This window comes from Myxine glutinosa, chromosome 5, assembly GCF_964187855.1.
Source record: "Myxine glutinosa chromosome 5, kmMyxGlut1.1, whole genome shotgun sequence".
Taxonomy (NCBI): Eukaryota; Metazoa; Chordata; class Myxini; order Myxiniformes; family Myxinidae; genus Myxine; species Myxine glutinosa.
In genome coordinates this window covers 184,243,449-184,267,529 of record NC_136265.1, presented here as the reverse complement: position 1 = coordinate 184,267,529, position 24,081 = coordinate 184,243,449, and the positions used below count along the sequence as shown (strand labels likewise).

Below are 24,081 nucleotides of genomic sequence, written 5' to 3'. Positions count from 1 at the left end.
TGAGTTTAATTTTTGAATTATATGAACCTGAAAGCAATTGTGGATGTTATTCTTAGTTTCGTAGTATAAAACACATACCCGATTTGAATATTATTCGTGTGAAGCTGTTATAAGATATACATGAATAGGTAAAATATAGTGATTTCATGTTACAATGTACCCCATCTGATTCAATCTGTGTGGCGAGCAGATATAAATGCGGCTGAGTAAAGGAAAGACCAGGTCCCATTTCAAATGGAGTGATAACGACATCTGGAAAGAAGTTCGAAAAAGAAAATTTGTGGCTAAAAATGAAGTTAATCTTAATTAATATAATAAGAGGCATACACCCTCCTTCTCAAAGAATGATGAAGACATTCTCCTTTGTAACTTGGAGATGGATGCTTACCTTCACCAAGGGAGATTTATGTGACCATTGGCCTGGATCACACTGCAACATATGAAAGAAGGGCGATCACCTATTTTTGTTTGAATGCCTCGAACATTCAACACGTCAGCAATTGCAGGACGATGACATTTTACCTGCAACTTCCACGGGATGCGGTGACGTGTGTTATTACTTCACCAACTTCCGGGGAGTCAGCATGGAGCTACAAGCGAACGGCTGTGCCTTTTCTTCACAACAGCTGTGCACGATTCTGCTGGGTGCTCCTGGTATGGACCATGGACAACGTGAGTACCATGGTCCCAACATCATCATTGCGGATGCATCCGGCATCCCTGTTCCACATCTTGCTGGCCAATCAACATCACATCAACACTTGCTCCATACTCATGATGAGTGAGGAGGCAAGTCGACGACAATTGGATGAAGGCCTTGTTCAAATCTACTATGGCTCACAGCAAGAGTGGCAAGAATGTTACATGCAAAGCAGGGTCAGTTTGTGACTCTGCCCAGCTATCAAAACAGTAGAAAATCCTACGCAATAGTGTAGGTGCCATGAATACATCAGAAGAAAATGTTTCATACTTGAATTTCAAATGCGAGTGATCAGCCCCTTCTTTTCAATAAAAAAAGTCAACATTTGTGTCAAAACAAACGTATTGCCAAATGTTGCAGATGTTTTATTATTTTAATGGTGAACTGAAATTATTGTGTTTTGGTAAAGATGAAGTGTTGTATGCTTTATGCAAATGAAGTGAATTGCATTATTAATATGGAAAGAGAAATGTTTTGTGATCATATTCTTCCAGAATGACGGTGTATGCCTTATGAATGGGAAAATTGGATTACCAACTTTATGGGTCGAATATTAAATAGGTTGATGTTTAGATTAATGATTAATATAAACAAAAAGAAAAAAATGAGGAATTGTGGAGGCATATAATTATTTATATTCTCCTCTCCTGTTAAAATGTGTTTTTCTCTGTGAAATGGAACTTGGAAAGGAACATTCCTTTTCTGATGGGTCAGAGAAGGAATGACCTGTGGAGAATAGATAAAGGTGTTTTATCATTTTAACAGATAATAACTGTCTAAATGGCCCTTAGAATTCTCCAAGATATAAACCAGACTGTTTCACTGTCTGAGCCGGGAGAGTCTGTGCGGAGTCTTGAATTCCATGCCCTTATAAGGAACTAGGCATTTTATGATATAAGAAAGAGGGACTTCGAGGAGCTGCGCTGACCGAGGGGGACAAAGGAACGAATGAGAGATCTGCGCAGAGGAGAAGATTGTGCCATGCCACGACCGGCTGAACAAGGCTTCGTTAAAAGTTCAGTTCGTTTCTTAGTATAGTGATTATCTTGAGTTAGTTCGTTTATGCCCTACCCCTTTTTGAGTTTTAATAAACCGAACAAGGAACAAAAGTGGAGTCTTCCTTTATCATAGGATTAGGAACTCTTCAGCACCACCATGCTTCTTCTTCACACCATTCCTCTCTCAAATGCTTCTTTTTCACATGAATCCTCCTGGTCTGCCCTGCATCCTCTCTCAAGGCACTTCTTCTTCACACTCCCTCAGCATGCTGGGAGATCTGGTGTGCCCTTTCTTTCTGTGTCTCCTTCATCCTTCTAGGTGGAGTCCTCCTCCAGGCTCTTCCACCCATGCTGCGGCCCCAATACAAATAAATGCACATTTCCTCTTCTGGGTTCCACAGTGCACCACACCGTCATGGTTAGCCAGACAGATCATGACCAGCATTTTTGGAGCGTATGACACTTTCCCGTGTGCCATTTTGCGACGGCCTCAACTGGCCCCACCCGCAAACAATAGTGTTGTTTTGCAATAGTGTTGTTGACCTGACAGGTCTGACAGGTCCCTGAATATTCTGTCTAGAAATTACATATGCTGCCACCTTAGCATCACATGCAACAAAACTACTTATTCTGACAGGTCCCTATTACATGGCAATCTAACCTATTCAAATCATATGGATAATGCTACATTTACCACAGTCTAGCTATGGACCTCCCCCTTCCACATAACAATACTGTTATAGATGGAAATATCTTGCAACGTGAAAGGCAAACATTGCAAACACAATATGCACAACAATAACAGGGGAAAGCAGTATGGGAAGAGCATCAAGCATACTTCAAGGAAGTTGCAGGAGAAACAAGAACTCCAGTGGCATCTGGCACAGGTACCCAGGTCACCGAGACCATCTTTGCAAAGAACCCGATCACAGCCCTGAGGGTTGGTGCACCACGTGAGATTGGTGCAACTTTCCACGTAACACCGAAGCATCGCATTGTTGTACTGCAACAAACAAGTGCATGTCAGTGAGTTTTCGTCACAAAATAGAACATTACCTTCAAAAATATGAAGCACAAAGCACTTTTTGGTAATTTGCACATCAACACTGGTTAAAATCCATTCTCTTCTGATTCATGCAGCCTTCCTATTGCTGTCTGAAAGTATTCATCAATTCGAATGTTAAAAGAATACTGTTGCGGATATGAGGACTGTATTTTTTGGATTGTGTGTATTATTATTATTGCTCGAGTCTGGCCCCTCCTGCCTCTAGTGTGTATAAAGGTCAAAAGGGCGTCCCGGTAGTTAATTCCATAACGCATCCATTGAAGGACACTATAATACCCTTGTTCAGTAGCTTATATCCTTATTATGTGTTTTAGGGTAAGGCCTCGTCTTCCATTAAAATGACACTCCATTGCACCAAGTGAAAAAGATAGATTCCCTTCATTCTTCATTCCCATTCCCAAAAACCTCCATTTCCCCTTTCGTCAATTGCCATTCGCATTGCCAACTACAATTGCCGCCATTGAACATGTGCTTGGGTTGGGAAAGAAAGGCGTGCCCGCCCGTCGTCATCAAGGGCGGAGCCAGAGGGTCGCGCGACCAACCATGGCCGAGGTGAGCACACCAATGGGCGTGTCCTGAAGGCCGGCGGCTTAATCGCCGGAGGCGTTATAAAAGCGCGCGCGCAAGGTCCTACGAGAGAGAGAGGAGGGAGATCATCCAGCAGCGATTCTTGTCCAAGAGAAGAGATCATCCAGCAGCGATTCTTGTTCAAAGGAGATCATCCAGGGAAGCACAAAGCCTGCTATTCGTCGCCTTGCTCGCCAGCAGCAGCGTCCACAGCAGCAACAACACTCAACAGCAGCAACAACACTCAACAGCCGCTTGGGGCCTGGACGGCAGTTTTGAGCAGGGCCGCGAAGGAACGGCAGCTGCCCAACGCGCCGATCGTGCTGCCGGACCCGTTGGACCTCCCTCTCCTTCCAGCCAATCCACTCTGCAATTCCCCGTGTGAGTCCGTTTCTGTTTGTTCTGTCCTGGGTAGTTAATTAAGTTTGTATAAGCTAGTAATTTTCACTGTGTCACCTGCTTTTTTCATGTCCCCTGTAAATAACCGTGACTGCTCCTTTTTGCTTGTGTGAGTAAATAATAAATCCCGTTACTCTTCTGTACGTCTTCTTCTTCCACTTTACATTCGGTCGCTTTAGAGTTTTCCCTCATTGAATATCTGTGGCGCGATACGGCCAACGTTCGAGTGAATTGGGTGAATCGGGGAAACTGTTAGGTCACGGGGCCTCCGCTCGGCAAACATACCATCCTTAACCGCGGACCGTAACAATACGATTGCTGTCTGTGTTCCCATTTCACTCAAAATCCACAAACCTCTTCTCTAACTTGCTGATTAAGCAATGGTAACTATAGTGTTTTATTGAAGGGATAATTACATCCAACAACCAATTCACGGAGTGAAGGAACATGTTGTATCGTTATCGCAGGTGCACCATCTTTTGAAGGGGATTTCACTCCGTCTGGGAGGTATTTGAAATACCATGCTACATATCGTTTTTGGTGCAATCTCTCAATGGTGAAGAATCACTTTAAAATTATAGTATCTGGATGCAGATCTGGATCTTCACCCAAATCTAAACATTTGATCCTTGTCACACGTCCAACCTTTCCACCAAATTTCGGCTGAATCCATCTACAACGTTTTGAGATATCCTGTTCACAGACAGACAGTCAGACACAGCAAGAGAGACACAGACAGAAAGACAGACAGGTGTGAAAACATAACCTCCACCCACCTTCGGTTAGATCTTGATCAAACCTTTGGTGGTGGAGGTAATTAAGGATCATATTAACAAGAGGCTAAAGTCAGACGAAAATATTAATTCGATTTCTTGTCATTATTGTATTTGCATTCATTTTATCTTACCGTGCTCCAACTTTGAGTTTAAAATAAAAACATTGTGAGTTACACATTGTTCATATAAAGGTTTATCTTAACATGTTCCAATGTTGTGTGTTTAAAACAAAAAAAACATTGTGAGTTACACATTGTTAATATGCAGGTTTATCTTAACATGTTCAAATGTTGTGTGTTTAAAATAAAAAAACATTGAGAGTTACACATTGTTAATATGCAGGTTAATCTTAACATGTTCCAATGTTGTGTGTTTATAATTTAAAAAAACATTGAGAGTTACACACATTGTTAATATGCAGGTTTATCTTAACATGTTCCAATGTTGTGTGTTTAAAAGAAAATAAAAACCATTGTGAGTTACACACATTGTTAATACTAGGGCATGCCCGTACTATATATATATCTAAAAGTATATCCCCCCCCCCCCCCCCCTCTATTTACATGCAATGGTTTGGTCCAAAGCTAACGGCTTGCGAGTACGGTGACAATCCCCCCCCTCTATTTACATGAAATGGTTTGGTCCAAAGCTAACGGCTAGCGGAGTTTGGTAAAGAAATCGCCATAGCGTGCACAAATGCGCAGGAAAGCGAAAGAATCGCAAATTAGTTTTAATTAGTTGTAAAACATAGTTTAACGCCAACATAGCGGCAACATAGTTTGCCAACGTGAAATAAATGAATACGCTCTCAAATGTGCCAAAAAAAAAAAAAAACGCTACCCGTACGCTCTACCCCGCCCGTACGCCCGTAAACAAAAAAAACAACGCTCTTCGCTTCCGCCCTTCGCTCTGACTGAATTGGGAGAAATAATGCGCATAAGAAATCGAGAAATTATTATTTTCTCCGGAAGAAATCGAATTACGTACCGTAATGGCGCACGCGCTGGGCTCAGCATCAGCTCGCTCTCACATCGGCCACGCCTACGCAATAACGCGTTCTGTGATTGGATGCCGGAAGTGCAGTCCTCACTGTCCGGAAGGTCGTATATCGCAGTTACGATGAATCGCAAATTAGTTTTTATTAGTTTTATAATTAGTTTTAAAACATAGTTTAACGGCAACATAGTTTGCCGACGGGAAATAAATGAATACGCTCTCAAATGTGCCATCCGAGGCAGAGTGTGTTCGCCACGTTCGGCACACGTGATAGCTCGCTGCTCTCTGATTGGTTGAATCGTTTTTTGGACATAGCTCGGTAAGTACTTCTGCGATTAATTTAAAACCTTGAAAAGGCACATCCTCGGGTCCCCGGCAATATACCTGGCAAGTTTCAAGTATATCGGACCGGTAGTTGTCGAGAAACAGCGGTCACAGACATACAAACAAACAAACGTACAAACAAACATACACACAGAGATTAGTGGAATTATAGATAGATGCAGGTTTATCTTAACATGTTCCAATGTTGTGTGTTTAAAATAAGAACAACATTGAGAGTTACACACATTGTTAATATGCAGGTTTATCTTAACATGTTCCAATGTTGTGTGTTTAAAATAAAAAAACACTGAGTTACACATTGTTAATATGCAGGCTTATCTTAACATGTTCCAATGTTGTGTGTTTAAAATAAAAAAAACATTGAGAGTTACACACATTGTTAATATGCAGGTTTATCCTAACATGTTCCAATGTTGTGTGTTTAAAATATAAAAAAAACAGTGAGTTACACACATTGTTAATATGCAGGTTTATCTTACCATGTTCCAATGTTGTGTGTTTATAATAAAATAAAAATTGAGAGTTACACATTGTTAATATATAGGTTTATCTTAACATGTTCCAATGTTGTGTGTTTAAAATTAAAAAAACATTGAGAGTTACACACATCGTTAATAAGCAGGTTTATCTTAACATGTTCCAATGTTGTGTGTTTAAAATAAAAAAAACCATTGAGAGTTACACATTGTTAATATGTAGGTTTATCTTAACATGTTCCAATGTTGTGTGTTTAAAATAAAAAAAACATTGAGTTACACACATTGTTAATAAGCAGGTTTATCTTAACATGTTCCAATGTTGTGTGTATAAAAAATAATAATAATGAGTTAGACCGTTAATATGCAGGTTTATCTTAACATGTTCCAATGTTGTGTGTTTAAAATTTTAAAAAAACATTGTGAGTTACACACTTCGTAAATATGCAGGTTTATCTTAACATGTTCCAATGTTATGTGTTAAAAAAAAGAAAAACATTGAGAGTTACACATTGTTAATATGCAGGTTTATCTTAACATGTTCCAATGTTTTGTGTTTAAAATTAAAAAAAACATTGAGAGTTACACATTGTTAATATGCAAGTTTATCTTAACATGTTTATCCGCAACCTGCGAACTTAACATGTTCCAATGTTGTGTGTTTAAAATAAAAAAAATATTGAGAGTTACACACGTCGTTAATATGCAGGTTTATCTTAACATGTTCCAATGTTGTGTGTTTAAAATAAAAAAGCATTGAGAGTTACACATCGTTAATATGCAGGTTTATCTTAACATGTTCCAATGTTGTGTGTTTATAATAAATAAATAATGAGAGTTACACACATCGATAATATGCAGGTTTATCTTAACATGTTCCAATGTTGTGTGTTTAAAATAAAAAAACATTGGGAGTTACACACATCATTAATATGCAGGTTTATCTTAACATGTTCCAATGTTGTGTGTTTAAAATATAAAAAAACATTGAGAGTTACACATCGTTAATATGCAGGTTTATCTTAACATGTTCCAATGTTTTGTGTTTAAAATAAAAAAAACATTGAGAGTTACACATTGTTAATATGCAAGTTTATCTTAACATGTTCCAATGTTGTGTGTTTAAAATTAAAAAAAATATTGAGAGTTACACACATCGTTAATATGCAGGTTTATCTTAACATGTTCCAATGTTGTGTGTTCAAAATTAAAAAAAACATTGAGAGTTACACACATTGTTAATATGCAGGTTTATCTTAACATGTTCCATTTTTGTGAGTTTAAAATAAAAACATTGTGAGTTACACATTGTTAATATGCAGGTTTATCTTAACATGTTCCAATGTTGTGTATTTAAAATTAAAAAAAACATTGAGAGTTACACACATCGTTAATATTCAGGTTTATCTTAACATGTTCCAATGTTGTGTGTTCAAAATATAAAAAACATTGAGAGTTACACACATCGTTAATATGCAGGTTTATCTTAACATGTTCCATTTTTGTGAGTTTAAACTAAAAACATTGTGAGTTACACATTGTTAATATGCAGGTTTATCTTAACATGTTCCAATGTTGTGTATTTAAAATTAAAAAAAACATTGAGAGTTACACACATCGTTAATATTCAGGTTTATCTTAACATGTTCCAATGTTGTGTGTTTAAAATTTTAAAAAAACATTGAGAGTTACACATTGTCAATATGCAGATTTATCTTCACATGTTCCAATGTTGTGTGTTAAAAATATATATATATTTGAGAGTTACACATTGTTAACCCTTTGAGTATGGATGACGTCCAGTGCCGCAACCCGCGAAAAAGATTTGTGTACGGATGATGTTACTACACGTCATCGACTATACCTATAAATAGATCGTCAGTACATGGTTGCATTGACGTAATGCCAAATTAATCACGTACCGGGGGTATTTTTATCAAAAAAAAATCCTGTACTCAAGGGGGTTAATATGAAGGTTTATCTTAACATGTCCAAATGTTGTATGTATAAAATAAAAAAAACATTGAGAGTTACACACATTGTTAATATGCATGTTTATCTTAACATGTCCAAATGTTGTGTTTAAAATAAAAAAAACATTGTGAGTTACACTGTTAATATGCAGGTTTATCTTAACATGTTCCAATGTTGTGTGTTTAAAATAAAAAAAACTTTGAGAGTTACACACATTGTTAATATGCAGGCTTATCTTAACATGTTCCAATGTTGTGTGTTTAAAATTTAAAAAAACTGAGAGTTACACATCGTTAATATGCAGGTTTATCTTAACATGTCCAAATTTTGTGTGTTTAAAATAAAAACATTGTGAGTTACAGATTGTTAATCCTAGCGTGACTCGGCGTGCTCAGCGCGCCTCACCACACGTCATTTCAGAGGGATAGGTATCTTTGACCATTTCAGTGTCTTTTGGGTCTTCATGGTGTTTTGTGTCTTCAGGGCCATTTGGTTCTTCAGGGTCTTTTGGATCCTCTGGACCTACAAGGGTATTTTGGTTCTTCGGGGTATTTCAGGGTATTTGGGGCCTAAAGGGTCTTTGAGGTCTTCAGGGTGTTTGGGTCTTCGGGGTCTTTTGTATCTTCGGGGTGTTTTGGGTCTTCAGGGTCCTTTGGGTCTTCTGCGTCTATGAGGTATGTCGGGTCTTCAGGGTGTTTTGGGTCTTCGGGGCCATTTGGGTCTTTGGGTCTTCAGGTCTTTAAGGGTATTTTGGGTCTTCAGGGGTCTTGGTGGTCTTAAGGGTAATGGGGGACTTAAAGGGTCGTCAAAGGTCTGGGGGGTCTCAGCAGTCTAAACCTAATTAAGAGTTCACGGACTGTGTTTTGGGTGTTAATTTTATTTTAAGAAGAAGAAGAAGAAGACGTAGTGGTCACAAAAAAATTAACATAACCATAAACGTTTGCTCTATTACAATAAGATGCAGGTTTATCTTACCATGTTCCAGTGTTGTGAGTTTAACATAAAAACATTGTGAATTACACATTGTTAATATGCAGGTTTATCTTTGCGTCTTCTAATTTTCTGAGTTTAAAATAAAAACAATACATTGCGAATTACATATTGTTAATATACAGGTGTGTTTTCAGAAAAAAAGTATGAAAAAAATAGATGGTATTTATTCACAGAATACTTACACTGCACAGTCTTGAGAAGGACTAGGTGTGACAATGCTTGTGGTGGTTTTAGGTTAAATCCAATATGACTGCCAGACCATGTGACCTGTGATTTATTCATGGCCGACCTATATTCCCCAAGGCTAGTAGATCATGTGCATGAAGTTTTGCATCAATCTAGTCAGCAGTTCTGGAGAAGATTTTAATAGATTTATGTTCAATCCAACATGGCTGCTGAACCACGTGACCTATGATGTCATCAATTTAATTTTGTCTTAAATTCTCCCTTGTTAACCCTGCAATTTTTTTCATACTTATTGAATCAAGCGCTGTAATTGTCGAATTACGATGACATCATCATTAACATATGTTATTCCCCAAGGGGAGTACTTGACAACGAGCTACAGTGCATTCAGAAAGTATTCAGACCCCTTCACTTTTTCACATTTCGTTATGTTGCAGCCTGATGCTGAAATCGTTTAAATTCATTTTTTCCCTCATCAATCTACACTCAATACCCCATAATGACAGAGAGAAAACAGTATTTCAGAAAGTTTTGCAAATTTATTAAAAAGAAAAAACTGAAATATCATATTGACATAAGTATTCAGACCCTTTGCTATGACACTTGAAATTTAGCTCAGGTGCCTCCCATTTCTCTTGATCATCTTTGAGATGTTTCTACACCTTGATTGGAGTCCACCTGTGGTAAATTCAATTGATTGGACATGATTTGGAAAGGCACACACCTGTCTATATAAGGTCTCACAGTTGACAATGCATATCAGAGAAAAAAACCAAACCATGAGGTCGAAGGAACTGCCTGCAGAGCTCAGAGACAGGATTGTGTCGAGGCACAGATCTGGGGAAACCTACAAAAAAATTTCTGCTGCATTGAAGGTTCCCAAGAGCACAGTGGCCTCCATAATTCTTAAATGGAAGAAGTTTGGAACAACCAGGACTCTTCCTAGAGCTGGTCGCCCGGCCAAACTGAGCAATCGGGGGAGAAGGGCGACTCTGAATTGCCCAGCAATGCTGGGTACTTTTGCTAGTATTACAATAAGTATCTCCATACAACAAACCAACAAGAAAATTAACCATTGCCTCATAAAAAGCAAGCAACCAGCAGAGCACAACAGACATTTGAAACACGAGTTCAGAAAATATAATACAATATTATTTTTAAAAAGCAATTAAAAAAAACAGGTTATTCATGAAGGTAGTAGGCAATCAGCAAATGAGAAAGCCTCTTTTTTAGCTCACCTGGAACGTAGTTCTGGGGAACTTGTGCAATGGCGCGTCGTCAGTCCGTCAGTCTGTCAGTCCGTAAATACTTGCAACTTCTTCTCCGAAACCGCTGAAGGGATTGTGACCAAACTTGGCACTAGTGATATTTGTTATGTTATGACTAAAGTTTGTTCACGGAATGAAAAAAATCTGGGGTTTAAGGGGGTCTACCGGGGGTCAAAGTGGATCCTGGTTTGACCCCCCAAAATAGGTAATTGCTTTCTTCTCAGAAACTACACACACAATTTCGATGATACTTGACCACAACCTTCACCACCTGTGATGTACAAAAGTTTGTTCATGGCATTAAAAAAAAAATCTAGCGCTATGGGGGTCTACAGGTGGGGGAGGGCGTAGTTTCCCCCCTAAAATAGGTATTAGCCTTCTTCTCAGAAACTACACATACAATTCCAAAGAAACTTTACCACAACATTCCCTTAATCATCAGTGCTGTACCAAAGTTTGTTCATGACATTAAAAAATATCAGGGTCTGAGGGGGCTTGTGGGGGGTTTGAGTGACTTGCTCCTGATCCAGGTGAGCTTCAGGACCAATGTCCTATTTTCCTGGATTCTGTTGAATCTAAAGCTCAACGTTACTGGAGTCTCCCAAGAAAAAGGCCGAAACACAAGGTGTGCTGCTCTCATTGCTGACAGGTATGTGGCCTGTTTTTTCGGGGGTTTATTTTTTTAAAGCAAGTCTCCTGTCATACTCACTCTGCTGTCTCAGTCTTCAGACTATCCCCAGCTCCTTGAGGACACACACACTTTCTTAAATAACCACCATCCTGGTTAAACTCCAAAAATACAACACCTCAACTCTTTTGCTTCTCTTTCTCCTGTTAGTGGAGAAGGCAGTTCAATATTGCTTCTGGAGGCAGTTCAATAGCACTCTTCACTCCAGGGGTTCAAAAGCATGGGGGAGAGAAAATGGGCACAATCTCATGTCATCTCCAAAATGCGCCCTTGATATTGTTGGGGTTTTGAGAACCCTGCACTTTGTAAATTGTTGTAAATATACCCTTTGTAAATAATTCTCTTTGTAAATACCTCCATTTCATTGTTAAGATCAAAGGTCGTCCCCTAGTTAGTCCATGAACAACACGTAGCGAACCATAGGCCCTCTTCATAGTTATTTCATTATTATGTGTTTCAGGTAAGGCTGTGTTTCCAATAGTTTGACTTTACGTTGCATTAATCAAATAAGGCTGTGTTTTTCATCCGCAGCTCAATGGAATACTGCTCTCCCCTCTGGGCTGGTGCTCCTGCCTCACACCTAGCTCGTCTTCACGCTGTTGAAACCAAAGCATTCAGGATCATTGGAATCTCCCGCGATGAAGCTAACTCCAAGGGCCTCTCACTCACTCACCGCAGGCAGGTTGGTGGTCTTTCCGTCTTCTACCGACTCCTCTCTGGCCTTGCCCCCCCAGCTCTCTCTGGGCTCTGTCCCGCAAATATTCCGACAGGTCGCACAAGATCTGCCTGCAACCCTCTTATGGTCAAACTGCCAAAATCAAGACTCTCTGCTCACCTTCACTCCTTCATTCCTCTTTTCTCCCACCTCTGGAACAAACTCCCTCACTCTCTTCAATCCCACTCCACCCTCCAGGTCTTTAAAACAGCTGTTCACCACCATCTCTTATCTTCCCCCATCCAAAACCTTGATCTTTTCTACCCCCGCTAATTTCACCCCAATTCCACTTTTTTGAAATACCAACTTCTGTCCTGGAAGTCCTTGGTGTCCTTGTGTTTTATACTTCTCCCTCCCCCCCCCCCTTCCCACGCCTCCTCCCCCCAAGCCCTCTCCTTTCCACACAGCTCCCTGCTCTCAAATGTTGTGTTTGTGTGCTTCCCCTTCTCTCCCCATCTTGTTTTCCGCTCCCTCATTTTATATATTTTGTTTGGCTGGTTGATTTGTTTGTGAAGTAAATGTTAGCTCTTTCACAAGCCTCGATTCAGTATACAAAAAAGAAAAAAGAAAAAAAAAAGAAAAAAGATAGGCCCCATTCGGTCCATTTGCTCTCCCTCTCCCAATTGTGGTACGCGCCTCTGCCAGCCGCAGTCGCCCCAGACGGCATTGCCCATGTGCTCCATCTCGGAGAAGAAGGGGGGAGGAGCCGCCAAATCATGGGCGTGGCACGTCGTCGTCATCATCGGAGGTGGAGTCAGCCAGCCCTAACCACCAACCAGCACCGCGGTGAGCGAACCGGTAGGCGTGCCCTCGCAGCCCGCGGCTTGATACGGCGACGAGTAATAAAAGCGATTGGAAGGGACTGCTTCGAGAGGGTTGGTGGAGAGTCAGTTGAGTGAGGGAGCTGGAGTGAGGGGTTCCGAAGAAAGTTGAGTGAGTGGGACGAACAAGTACGTGGGCTGGTGAGAAGGCATGAGAGACGAGCTGCGCGGAGCTGTTTCAGAAAGCCCTGCAGTGTGAAATCGACTACGTGGAGCTGCCGGCTGCTGTTCGCTTCGAGCCCGGAGCGTGAACCTGGGGTGAACCTCAACGCTTACCGCTGCCTGGACCTTTCTCTCCCTGGTGCATCCTTACCATCGGCCTGGACCATTCGCTCCCCGGCGCATCCCTGCCTACAATTCCCTTTGTCGTGTAAGTCCGTGGTCTATCCTTTGTGTTGTCTGGGGTTCCATAATTAAGACTGTTTAAGACTTGCCCTGTGTATCTGCTTTCTCTTCTGTAAATTACTTTCGTTTCTCTTTCTTTGGTTTTGTGTAAATAATTAATAAATACCTGTTCCTCCTTATTCTTTGGTTTCATTCTCATCCGATCGCTTTAGTCCCTTCTTTCGATTGAGTACCTGTGGTGTGATTTTGGCCAAACTGCTTTATAATCGGGTTTAGTCTCTTGGTAACGGCCCGAGTCGCAGCTCGCTTCGCTCGGCGCAATCCAACCACGCTGCGGCCCGGGTGGGACTATTTCCTTGCTTACGGCCGGTGGTAGTACTTAGGTATTAAGACAAATTGGGCTTACAACCCAATTACCATCGACCAGAAGTGACGTCATACCCCCAGGACCGGTCGGACGGCCAGGTTAACAGGACAAGGGGATTAACCCACCCCCTTGCTAACGGGAGTGCCATCCCCCGGATCCGCAACAATTGGTGTCGGGGAGTGGGATTTGAGGCCCGAACCAAATTTTTAAAACAACTAAAAATTTGGTCAAAATTTGGAGCGGCCGAAATTTTGTTTAACATCCAAATTGAGTCGTGCCATGGATGGTCAAGGTGATCGGATGCCTGTAGGGGAGGTAGAAGAGGGTTAGAGGCAACCCAGGACCCCAGGGAGGAATTGAGAGAGAGGGAGGAGGAGAGCGATGAGGATGCGGTAGAGGGGGTTGCAGGCGCACAAGATGGCGGCGCCGCGCACGAGGTTGGAGGCGCACAAGATGGCGCCTCGCACGTGGCCGCGGTAGCCGCGCCCGCTGCACAAATCGGGGGAATGAATGTGCAGGACCTCATAGCGCAGATCTATGCAGCCATACGAATGGGGAGTGAGGAATTAAAATATGACATGGGAAACCAAATTGAAGGATTGGAAAGTAGAATGGGGGGGGGGGGGGGGGCGATTAGAAAGCAAAATAGAGAAGTTAGACAATAGAATAGAAGGGTTAGACAATAGATGTGAGGGATTAAACAGCAAATTGGGAGGAGTAGGAAACAAGTTAGGAAGCAAATTGGAGGGATTCTGAAGCAGATTAGGGGACAAATTGGGGGGCATAATTGGCCAAGCCAAATAAATTAATGAGGGGTTGGCGAGGGGGCAAGCCACGTATGAAGAGAAGGAATTGGAGAGGGAGGTTAACCGCAGGTTGAGCGAAAAGGTTGCGGGGGTAGGCGACGAGGTAACGCGGTGTGAGAAGCGCGGAGAAAGCGAGTTGGAGCAAAGCGCAGGTAACTGGACCGGGGTAGAGATCGCGACCCGGGGTATGGGGAAGCCGGCGACCGCCGAGGTAGAAAAGGAAATTTTATTCGAGCCAGCGATCGTCGAGGGAAAAGAAGATATAGGAAAATAATTAATTCAAATTGGCAAAGGAACGACCGAAGCAATAGTGGAAATTGGGCTTGTAGAGACCGCAGATGTAGAAAAGCACTCGCGGCGGGGAGAAATGGAAAATGCACAGAGTCTGTGCTCACATCATGATGCTGTACTTCCTAACCCGAATAAAGATTTGCAGGTGGTGTTGGAGCGAAGAAGAAGAAGCGCCCAGGTGAGTCAGCCTATATATTGTGCGGGGAGATTCTGCAGGAGGATGTTTGGCGCGAAAAGATTTTCATGCGCTTGGGATCGAGAAAGCACCTGGGCGTTGGTGGAGGGTCCCTTGTGAGTGGTGTGAGTGGAAATGGTGCGCTTGTGAGGAAAAAGTGTGTGTCGGAGAGTGAGTGTGTGACAGAGTATGGATGATACCGGGTGCGAGAGCGAATGCACGTCGGAGGGTATGTGTGAAACAGCGTGTACGGAGTGTGACACGGAGAGTGAGTTGGTGGTGGCACGGGTGCGGGCGAGCACATCGGAGCGCGTGATGGGGAGTGTTACAGAGGATGTAACCGGAGAGTGTGCGCAAGAGTTGGCACGAGAGTGTGCGGTGATGATTGGGTGTGCAGAAGAGTGCACACTCGTGGTGAGTGTTACGGAGGACGTAACGGGGGAAGAAAGGTGTGGAACGAAGTGTGTGAACGACGAGTGTGCGCAAGAAGGTGCGAGAGAGGAGTGGTGTGTAACAGGGTGTGCGAATAGTGGAATGGATGCGCAAGAAGGTGCGCAAGAAAGGTGTGTAACAGAGGAGTGCATGATAACAGAGTGTGCTGTCGAAAGTGAGGATGAGTGCACAAAGAGTATGTGAGCGTTATGAGTAGACCTGAGTTTGTGTGAGGAGAGAACGCACAAGCGAGTACAGTGGTAGAATGTGTGGGACGTATGAGCAACGAACGGAACGAGTGGTGTGAGCATGTCCGGGGAGCATCGACGTTAAATGGGATAGCGGATAGACCGACGTTTAACCGACGCGAGCTCTCGGTCCGTGCCGGGCTGTGTGTATTGCGGGAGCCGGCGGGGATCGGTGCAGCGTCGCTTCTCTTTGGAGCGTCGTGCACGATCCGGGCCGGGCCCCGCCCCACACGGTCGAGTCCGGACTTTGCCGGGCAAGGCGACCGGCCCGGTTCGAGGGCAGGTAGGAGGGATCGGAACGGCGTCCCCTTGTGGTGGCGGCGTTCCACCCGGGCAAGGTTGGCCCATCGTGCTTGGGAGCGAGAGGCCCTGCGTAGGGATGGTGCTTTAAACCTTGGCCCAACCAAACCTCCTCCCCGAACGAAATGCCGGACGGACCCAACCTGCAGGCGACCAAACCACCCGAATTCATTGCTCGGCTTTGCGAAGCCAAGTTTTAATGATGTAACGATGCACCGAGAGGCTCAAGTGAGTGGACATGTGATGGTGATACATCAGTGAAATGACAGCATCAGCATCAGGTGTATGGACAGCAGTGAAATTTGATTGGCAAAATTTGATGGGTAAATTGATTGGTAGATGTGATTGGCAAAATTGGATGGGCGAATTTGGTTGAAATTTGATGCCTTTGATTGGCGAATGGTATATGGGTAAAGGGATGGTAACTCTGCCATCCCTCCCATCAACCCCGGGCACATGAGCATTAGTTATGGGGTTTTGGCAGTGTAAGCTCGCCGAGGACGGGCTTGGATAAATGTATAGGGACCTAGAGATGACAATAGGTAACTGTAGGATTAAGTAGTGACATTGTACAAGTAGTGGGGACGTAGAATAGATTAGTGGATTATAAGGACGTGGTATGTGCAATAGTGTAAGGGATGACTGGGGATGCACTAAGTTAGAAAGGCACCAGGTAGTTTAGATGATGAAGTTGTGTTTGTGGTGAGAGTGATGAAATGAGGAATTGCTCGTGAGTGATGTGTGTGGGTGCAGAGAGCGTATTGAGCAGAGTATTGTGAAAGGGTGTGATTGTGCATTGTATGGAGTGAATGGTCCCAGAGGAAGGAGGGTGCAGGGAGCACCAGGTGCAATGGAACAGGTGTGCAAGTGAACAGGTGTATGGAGAATGGTTGAATGGAATAACTGGTCTGGAGTAAATGGAGTATGGAATGGATGGTGTGGAGTGAGTAGTGTGGAATATGTGGAGTGGAGTGTTTGGTGCGGAAGGAGTGGATGGACCCCCTTCACGAATACCCAGGGAGGGTAGTTTAAGAGTAGGTAGAGGGTATAGGTAAATTGTGGTGGATATTGGCATCTGTGGTGCGTGTGGTAGAATGGTATTTGGATGGGTGCATTAGTGACGTGGAAATGGCTGGGCGTGTGGCCTGTTAGTAAGAGTAATTGAATGGGCACTCCGCCACTGTGAGGATGTCGGCCAGGTGAGGCCACAGGTGGGCTCTGGGAGCCGGTCGAGTTGTGAATGGGGCCCGAGGATCCGGAGGACAGACCCAGGTAGCCCAGTGCCAGAGAGGGCACCGAGTGGGGAGAGCGCCAGAGGACCTTCCCCAGGTAGATAGGTTAGGGTAAGGAGCAGGTAAGCTCGGAGGCAACTGCAGTGGTGGAGGTGTGCAGGTGAGCGGACCTGCTGGGAGCGCCACACGACCCAGTCCTGAAATTGTGCAAAGGCACAGGGAGTTGAATCGGGGGAGTGAGACCCCAAATTGATGAGCACAACAGTTTGGTCAATGGGAGTTTGGTTTTTAGAACCGCATAGAGTAAAGTGGCCAATGGTTTGGCAGGGAAAGACCCCGGGTAGAGTAAAGGTGTTAAAGTCATTTAGAGGATAGTTAGGACTGAAATCTCCTCTCACCATCTACATCCACTCACCTGAGGTGATAACAGGACTTCACACAAGGTGATTTGTTGCGGTTGTTTTTGGGAATGTGAGACGCATCATGACATGGGTGTGACATTGTGTTGTTGTTCCATCTGTTCCTCCTTAAGGGTGTAGTACTGGTGAACAGGTGATTTTTTTTATTTGTTTATTTTTTTTTTAAGCTGAACACTTTCCTTATAGTCTTATAAACAAGATTATGCTATTAGAGGTCATAGAAGTACCCCTAAATATTGAAAAATTCAAATTTCAATTCAATTCAATATAATATTTTGCATTTTGCATGCATGAAATTTGTTATAACTTTAATTTGCATCATTCTTTTGGGCTGAAATTTGGACAGGATATTCAGAATATCACTTCCTTTAAAATGATGAAGGCTTTTGTTTATAGGAGTAGCCATTGTGGATTTATTGAAGGACAACCAAGTTTTATCTGGTAATTGGCATAATTAGCTAATTAGTGAACATTTGACATAATTTCACAAAATCCTCTCATCAGGTAGTAGAGTAACACATGTATAATACATGTACCAAGTTTTGTGTGAAAAGAATGATAGGTGACATAGAAGATAGAAGTAGAAATGTGTTCTTTGTTTTTCCTTGTTTTTTATTGACGGTCTAATTTATGCAAATTATATGCATGTGATATGACAAAGAAGCGTTGAAACTGGTCTGAGTTAAAGCCAAGATTATATTTCAAGAAAAACTGAAAATTAGATATTAACTTGACTTTGTTTTTGTGTAAAGGCCTCTCAAAGGTACCTATGTAGTTTTCTCAATTTTTCACCAGTACTACACCCTTAAGAGGGATTGATGATGAATTGGGTGATGGCAAATTTGGTTAGAAATTGGGATTGTGGATGAATTTGGTATTAGGGGAGATATGGAGAGGACGAGACGTAGTGTAGTGACGAATTTGTAAATGTGTAAATTTGGTAAATATGGGGTATGGGGCAAGGGTAGATGAGGTGACGGGGGGGGGGGGGGGGGGGTGACGTACGGTAGGGACGGGCTTTCTCCGCTCGCTCCCCATGCGCACCTCACTCTGCATTGTCTTGTTTTAATGTGTACCCTTGCAGTACCCATCGCTGACTCTGCTTTGTCTTCCTCTCCACCCATGGACCGTGCTCTCTGAGCACTGAGGGGAAAGCGTGCGGGAGCCACATCTGTGTGCCCGAGCCGCCGCTACACAGCCTGCCTGGATCGGTACACCACCTTATAGACCGCACGACTTGCAGCCTAAGCACCACTTTATGGACCGCACGTTTCTGCGGCCTAGCACCACCATATGGACCACACATTTGAGGCCTGGCCCCTCTGCTGGGACCGACCATGATGGCCAGGGAAGAGTTGGCTTGCGGACCACGGTGAGGTGGCCCCTTTTGCCCTACAGGTGGACCACCCATAGTTGGCCCCTGTGGGCCATAAATAAAAATGGACGCATTTTGTGCCTTTTTATTATGTGCAAATAGGCAGCAAGCCACAAGAAGGACAACACCAGAAAGAAACATCGGCCAGCAGAGGGAGCAGCAAGAAGACCCGGCCAACCGTTTGTTGCTTTTTGTTATTTGAAATGTGTGTGCAATGAGCACTGGATGGTGCTTTGTGTGGTTTTTCTGGTGTTCATTGGTGCTGATGGTGCTTTGGTGCTTGTGATGCTCTTGTGCTCGGGGGTGCACTGCAATATCAATTGTGCATCCCTGGGCACTTGGGTATGGTGTATCGGTGCAGTGCAGTGCATGCTTTTCCTCCCTCCCGCAGGATTCTTTTTGCTTCCCAAAATGACAGGTCCTGGGTTTGCCATGTAAATACAAATAGTGTCTTGTAAATAATGCTCCCCACCGTAAATGTGTAGTTTGAAAATAATTCCGCAATTCGGTTATCCTGTGGGTGTGAATCTGTTAGGTAGGATGCAACGTAGCAGGGGGACATACTTAATTGTTTAAAACTGTCGCACTCAAGGGTGAGGTTAATCGTAGAGGGTAACTACATCTGAGTGTCACATTAAGTTAAAGTTTTTTCGGCCCGGGACGTGCCTGGAGGAATGAGGGTGCTGTGTTGGGGTTTTGAGAACCCTGCACTTTGTAAATTGTTGTAAATATGCCTTTTGTAAATAATTCTCTTTTTAAATACCTCCATTTCATTGTTAAGATCAAAGGTCGTCCCCTAGTTAGTCCATGAACAACATGTAGCGAACCATAGGCCCTCTTCATAGTTATTTCATTATTATGTGTTTCAGGTAAGGCTGTGTTTCCAATAGTTTGACTCTATGTTGCATTTATCAAATAAGATAGGCCCCATTCGGTCCATTTTCTCCCCCTCTCCCAATTGTGGTACGCGCCTCTGCCAGCCGCAGTCGCCTCAGCGCTCGCCCCAGACGCCATTGCCCATGTGCTCCATCTCGGAGAAGGGGGGAGGAGCTGCCAAATCACGGGCGTGGCACGTCGTCATCATCAGAGGTGGAGTCAGCCAGCCCTATCCACCAACCAGCACCGCGGTGAGCGAACCGGTAGGCGTGCCCTCGCAGCCCGCGGCTTGATACGGCGACGAGTAATAAAAGCGATTGGAAGGGACTGCTTCGAGAGGGTTGGTGGAGAGTCAGTTGAGTGAGGGAGCTGGAGTGAGGGGTTCCGAAGAAAGTTGAGTGAGTGGGACGAACAAGTACGAGGGCCGGTGAGAAAGCATGAGAGACGAGCTGCGCGGAGCTGTTTCAGAAAGCCCGGCCGTGTGAAACCGACTACGTGGAGCTGCCGGCTGCTGTTCGCTTCGAGCCTGGGGTCACGGAGCGTGAACCTGGGGTGAACCTCAACGCTTACCGCTGCCTGGACCTTTCTCTCCCTGGCGCATACTTACCATCGGCCTGGACCATTCGCTCCCTGGCGCATCCCTGCCTCCAATTCCCTTTGTCGTGTAAGTCTGTGGTCTGTCCTTTGTGTTGTCTGGGGTTCCATAATTAAGACTGTTTAAGACTTGCCCTGTGTATCTGCTTTCTCTTCTGTAAATTACTTTCGTTTCTCTTTCTTTGGTTTTGTGTAAATAATTAATAAATACCTGTTCCTCCTTATTCTTTGGTTTCATTCTCATCCGATCGCTTTAGTCCCTTCTTTCGATTGAGTACCTGTGGCGCGATTTTGGCCAAACTGCTTTATAATCGGGTTTAGTCTCTTGGTAACGGCCCGAGTCGCAGCTCGCTTCGCTCGGCGCAATCCAACCACGCTGCGGCCCGGGTGGGAGTATTTCCCCGCTTACGGCCGGTGGTAGTACTTAGGTATTAAGACAAATTGGGCTTACAACCCTACTTACCATCGGCCGGAAGTGACATCATACCCCCAGGACCGGTCGGACGGCCAGGTTAACAGGACAAGGGGATTAACGCCCCCTTGCTAACGGGAGTGCCGTCCCCCGGATCCGTAACAATATTTTGCACCCCCAATCAGTGATGTATAAAGTATTTTCAGTTGCCGGGCGAGGATCCTACCACATCAGCCAGTCTGGGTCGGGGGCCCTAAGGTGGTCCCCCAAATGCCGGGGGGTTCTGCATTCTCAGCCATTTTGGACCATAAAATGACATTTAATCATGCGAACTTTGTGCTTTTTCGGCATAATCTAATTTTTAAAATCAAAATTTGTTTGACCAACACTAATTAATAACACGTCTTGGAATATGACATGAAAACAATGAAAATAATGTTTGCTTTATCTTGTGTGCCCTTCACTTGACAGCATCACAGGGAATTTTGGCGATTTCCCGGAACTTCCAGGCTGCCTTGTACTTGCCAAATGCTTCTGATTGGATAAATTTCCCTTTGGGACTTGGCGCAACGATAATTATGAAAGGGGGTGTCATAGACGGACAATTGGGAAAAGGGAAGTTGTGAATTATTGTCCACTACATTTTGAAGGAGGTGTCAAGTAAATCGTATAATTGGAGAATAGGTCGGTTTTTTTTTCATTTTACATTAGGGAAAAAAAAATCTTAAATTTTTTTCTTTTTGGTTAAAAGATTTTTCCTGTCAAAGTTTCCGTTCGAAAATGAAAACTTGACTGGTAAAAAGAGTGGTGACCGGCACCTGAATACATCCTTGCCCATTCATCAAACCCCACTGACCTCTCGAGGATTGCAGATTGCTGTTTATTCCACTGTTCTCTCCTCTTTTCTTTCCGTTCATTCATCCCCTTGCTTGTTGAGTCCAACTGTGGGCCCACTATCTGACTGACAGATTGTTGCCTTTTTACCCTCTGTCACATCACTATTCCATAAGCTTACATCTTGCATACAAAAGAGGCAGCACAAATTAGAAATGTCCTAAAACACCACATGCGTGGAGGAAAACAAAAGCGGATTTAACAAAACCTGGTTATGAACCAACCATGTCCAATGCTTCCTTATCCCCATCAATGAGGCTGAATATGACATCAGTGGTGTGCTGTGCTTGGCAGTCTGAGATGGGACAGCCACACCGAACAATCCTGTTCTGCTCAATACGTGTTGTCAAATACTCCTTCCAACAAGTCTGTCATCGGACACAATGAATAAAAACAGTGGACATTAGCATCATCGCTGACACCACCACCAACGCAAAAACAAGCACTGCCACAAACACGATTGATTCTCAACATATGATATTTCCCATGGGGAGTTCTTTACAATGAGCCATGTCTCAATTTGTTCTACACAGTACTTTCAGAGATATAGAGGTGCAAGGTTTTCGGTTTTTCCAAGATGGCGCCCATACCACGTGATCTATGATGTCATAATTATCATTAAAAATTATACAAGGGGAGGTGAAAAATGGTGAAAATGGTTAAAACTTATGGTGAAAGTTTCCTCTCAATCGGACCAAAGGTTGCAAAGAAAATCAAATTTATTCTGTGTGGACAAAGAAACAGACAGACAGACAAACAAAGAAACAAACAAACAAACAGACAAATGAAAAATCGGTCAGAGAACCGCCGGACTTGCCGGAATTTACTTTTTTATCGGCCATTTCGGACAAATATGGCGGCGAACCACGTGACTGATGATGTCATCATTAACATATTTTATTCCCCATGGAGAGTTCTTTACAATGAGCCATGTCTCAATTTTTTCTATTCAGCACTTTTGGAGATATAGTGGCGCAACGTTTTTCGGTTTTTCCAAGATGGCGGCCGAACCACGTGACTGATGACGTCAGCATTAACATACTTTTTTCCCCATGGATAGTTCTTTACAATGAGCCAGGTCTGAATTTTTTTTTGTTCAGCACTTTCAGAGATATGGAGGTGCAAAGTTTTTCCAAGATGGCGGCCGAACCACGTGACCGATGACGTCATCCTTTGGGCACAGTATATTAGAGGGCAAGACAAATACGTGTGCAAAGTTTGGCGATTCTACGTGCAATGGTGTAGACGTAGTGCTGCAAAAAGACAGACAGACAAACGAACAGATCAACATACTTGCCGGAATCTTTTCCGGCAAGTAATGAAAAATCACTGATAGAGCAACACTTGGCAAAACGGAACAAAGTAGAATGGCACTCGGTAGACTGTAGAGCATCCTTTTGACCTCTTAAACAATTGGTGGTTGAATTATGTGATCTGATATGCAAATCTTATTCAAATGAAGTTCATCAAATGAAAATTGTCAATTTTAGAAAATTGGCTTTTGTTGACCTTTTGGCCTTTGTTGACCTTTTGGCCTTTGTTGACCTCAAAAATAATTGGTGGTTGGTTTCATTTAGCTGATATGCAAATCCGATTCAGATTTCAAGTCAATCGGATGAAAATTGAGGCTTTTAGAAAATTGAAAAGGTTGTTGACCTTTTGGCCTATGTTGACCTTTTGGCCTATGTTGATCTCTAAAATAGTTTGTGGTTGAATTGAGTTAGCTGATAGGTAAATCATATTCAAATTTGAAGTCAATCGGATGAAAATTGTGGATTTTAGAAATTCGGAAAAAAGTGGTTGACCTTTGGCTTATGTTGACCTTTTGACCTCAAAAATATGTAGGATTTTGTCAAGCCACGAACTGTACCGTTTGTTGAAGTTTCGTGAAGATCTTGTGAGCTGTAGGGTCACAAGATCTTGTGTAATTACCCTGTGCTCGCGAAGCGAAAAGCAGGGTTAGGCATTCGGTTGTGTACGTGTACCATATGTGGGTCTGCATTTTTTAAAATTCATTTTCTCGGCAACCATTGGACCGATTGACATGAAATTTTTACCGTAGGAGCGCCTCTGCCTGTCGATTTTTTTGCTGATAATTATGGCGTCATAGGACACGTGGTACGGACGCCATCTTGGAAAAACTTTACACCTCTATATCTCACAAACCGCTTCATTGAAAAAAATTGAAACATGGCTCATTGTCAAGTACTCCCTTTGGGGAATAAGATATGTTAATGATGATGTCATAGGTGCCTCCATTATAACGTCATAATTCGACTAGTACAACGCATGATGTGATCAGTATGAAAAAAAAAAAATCATCTGCAACTGTTCGTCCGATGACCAC

General features: G+C 43.2%; 1 protein-coding gene across 8 annotated transcripts in view; it reads right to left on the bottom strand.

Moving 5' to 3' along the window:
- The window catches only part of CUL9 (cullin 9), a 321,162-nt gene that overhangs the window by 85,698 nt on the left and 211,383 nt on the right, over window positions 1-24,081 (bottom strand). For 6 of the 8 annotated variants that reach the window (XR_013623648.1, XM_068115286.2, XM_068115288.2 and 3 more), the window contains 2 exons: window positions 21,959-22,102; window positions 2,537-2,701 (listed from right to left, as the gene is read on the bottom strand). Coding sequence is in view for 6 of the 8 variants with exons in the window: in XM_068115286.2 (XP_067971387.2) it covers window positions 2,537-2,701; window positions 21,959-22,102 (309 nt within the window). In the remaining 2 variants the exon portion in view is untranslated. Of the gene's footprint in view, window positions 1-388; window positions 431-505; window positions 652-2,536; window positions 2,702-21,958; window positions 22,103-24,081 lie in introns of those variants that run through there. The other 2 variants (XR_010984381.2, XM_068115289.2) reach the window with 2 other exon arrangements.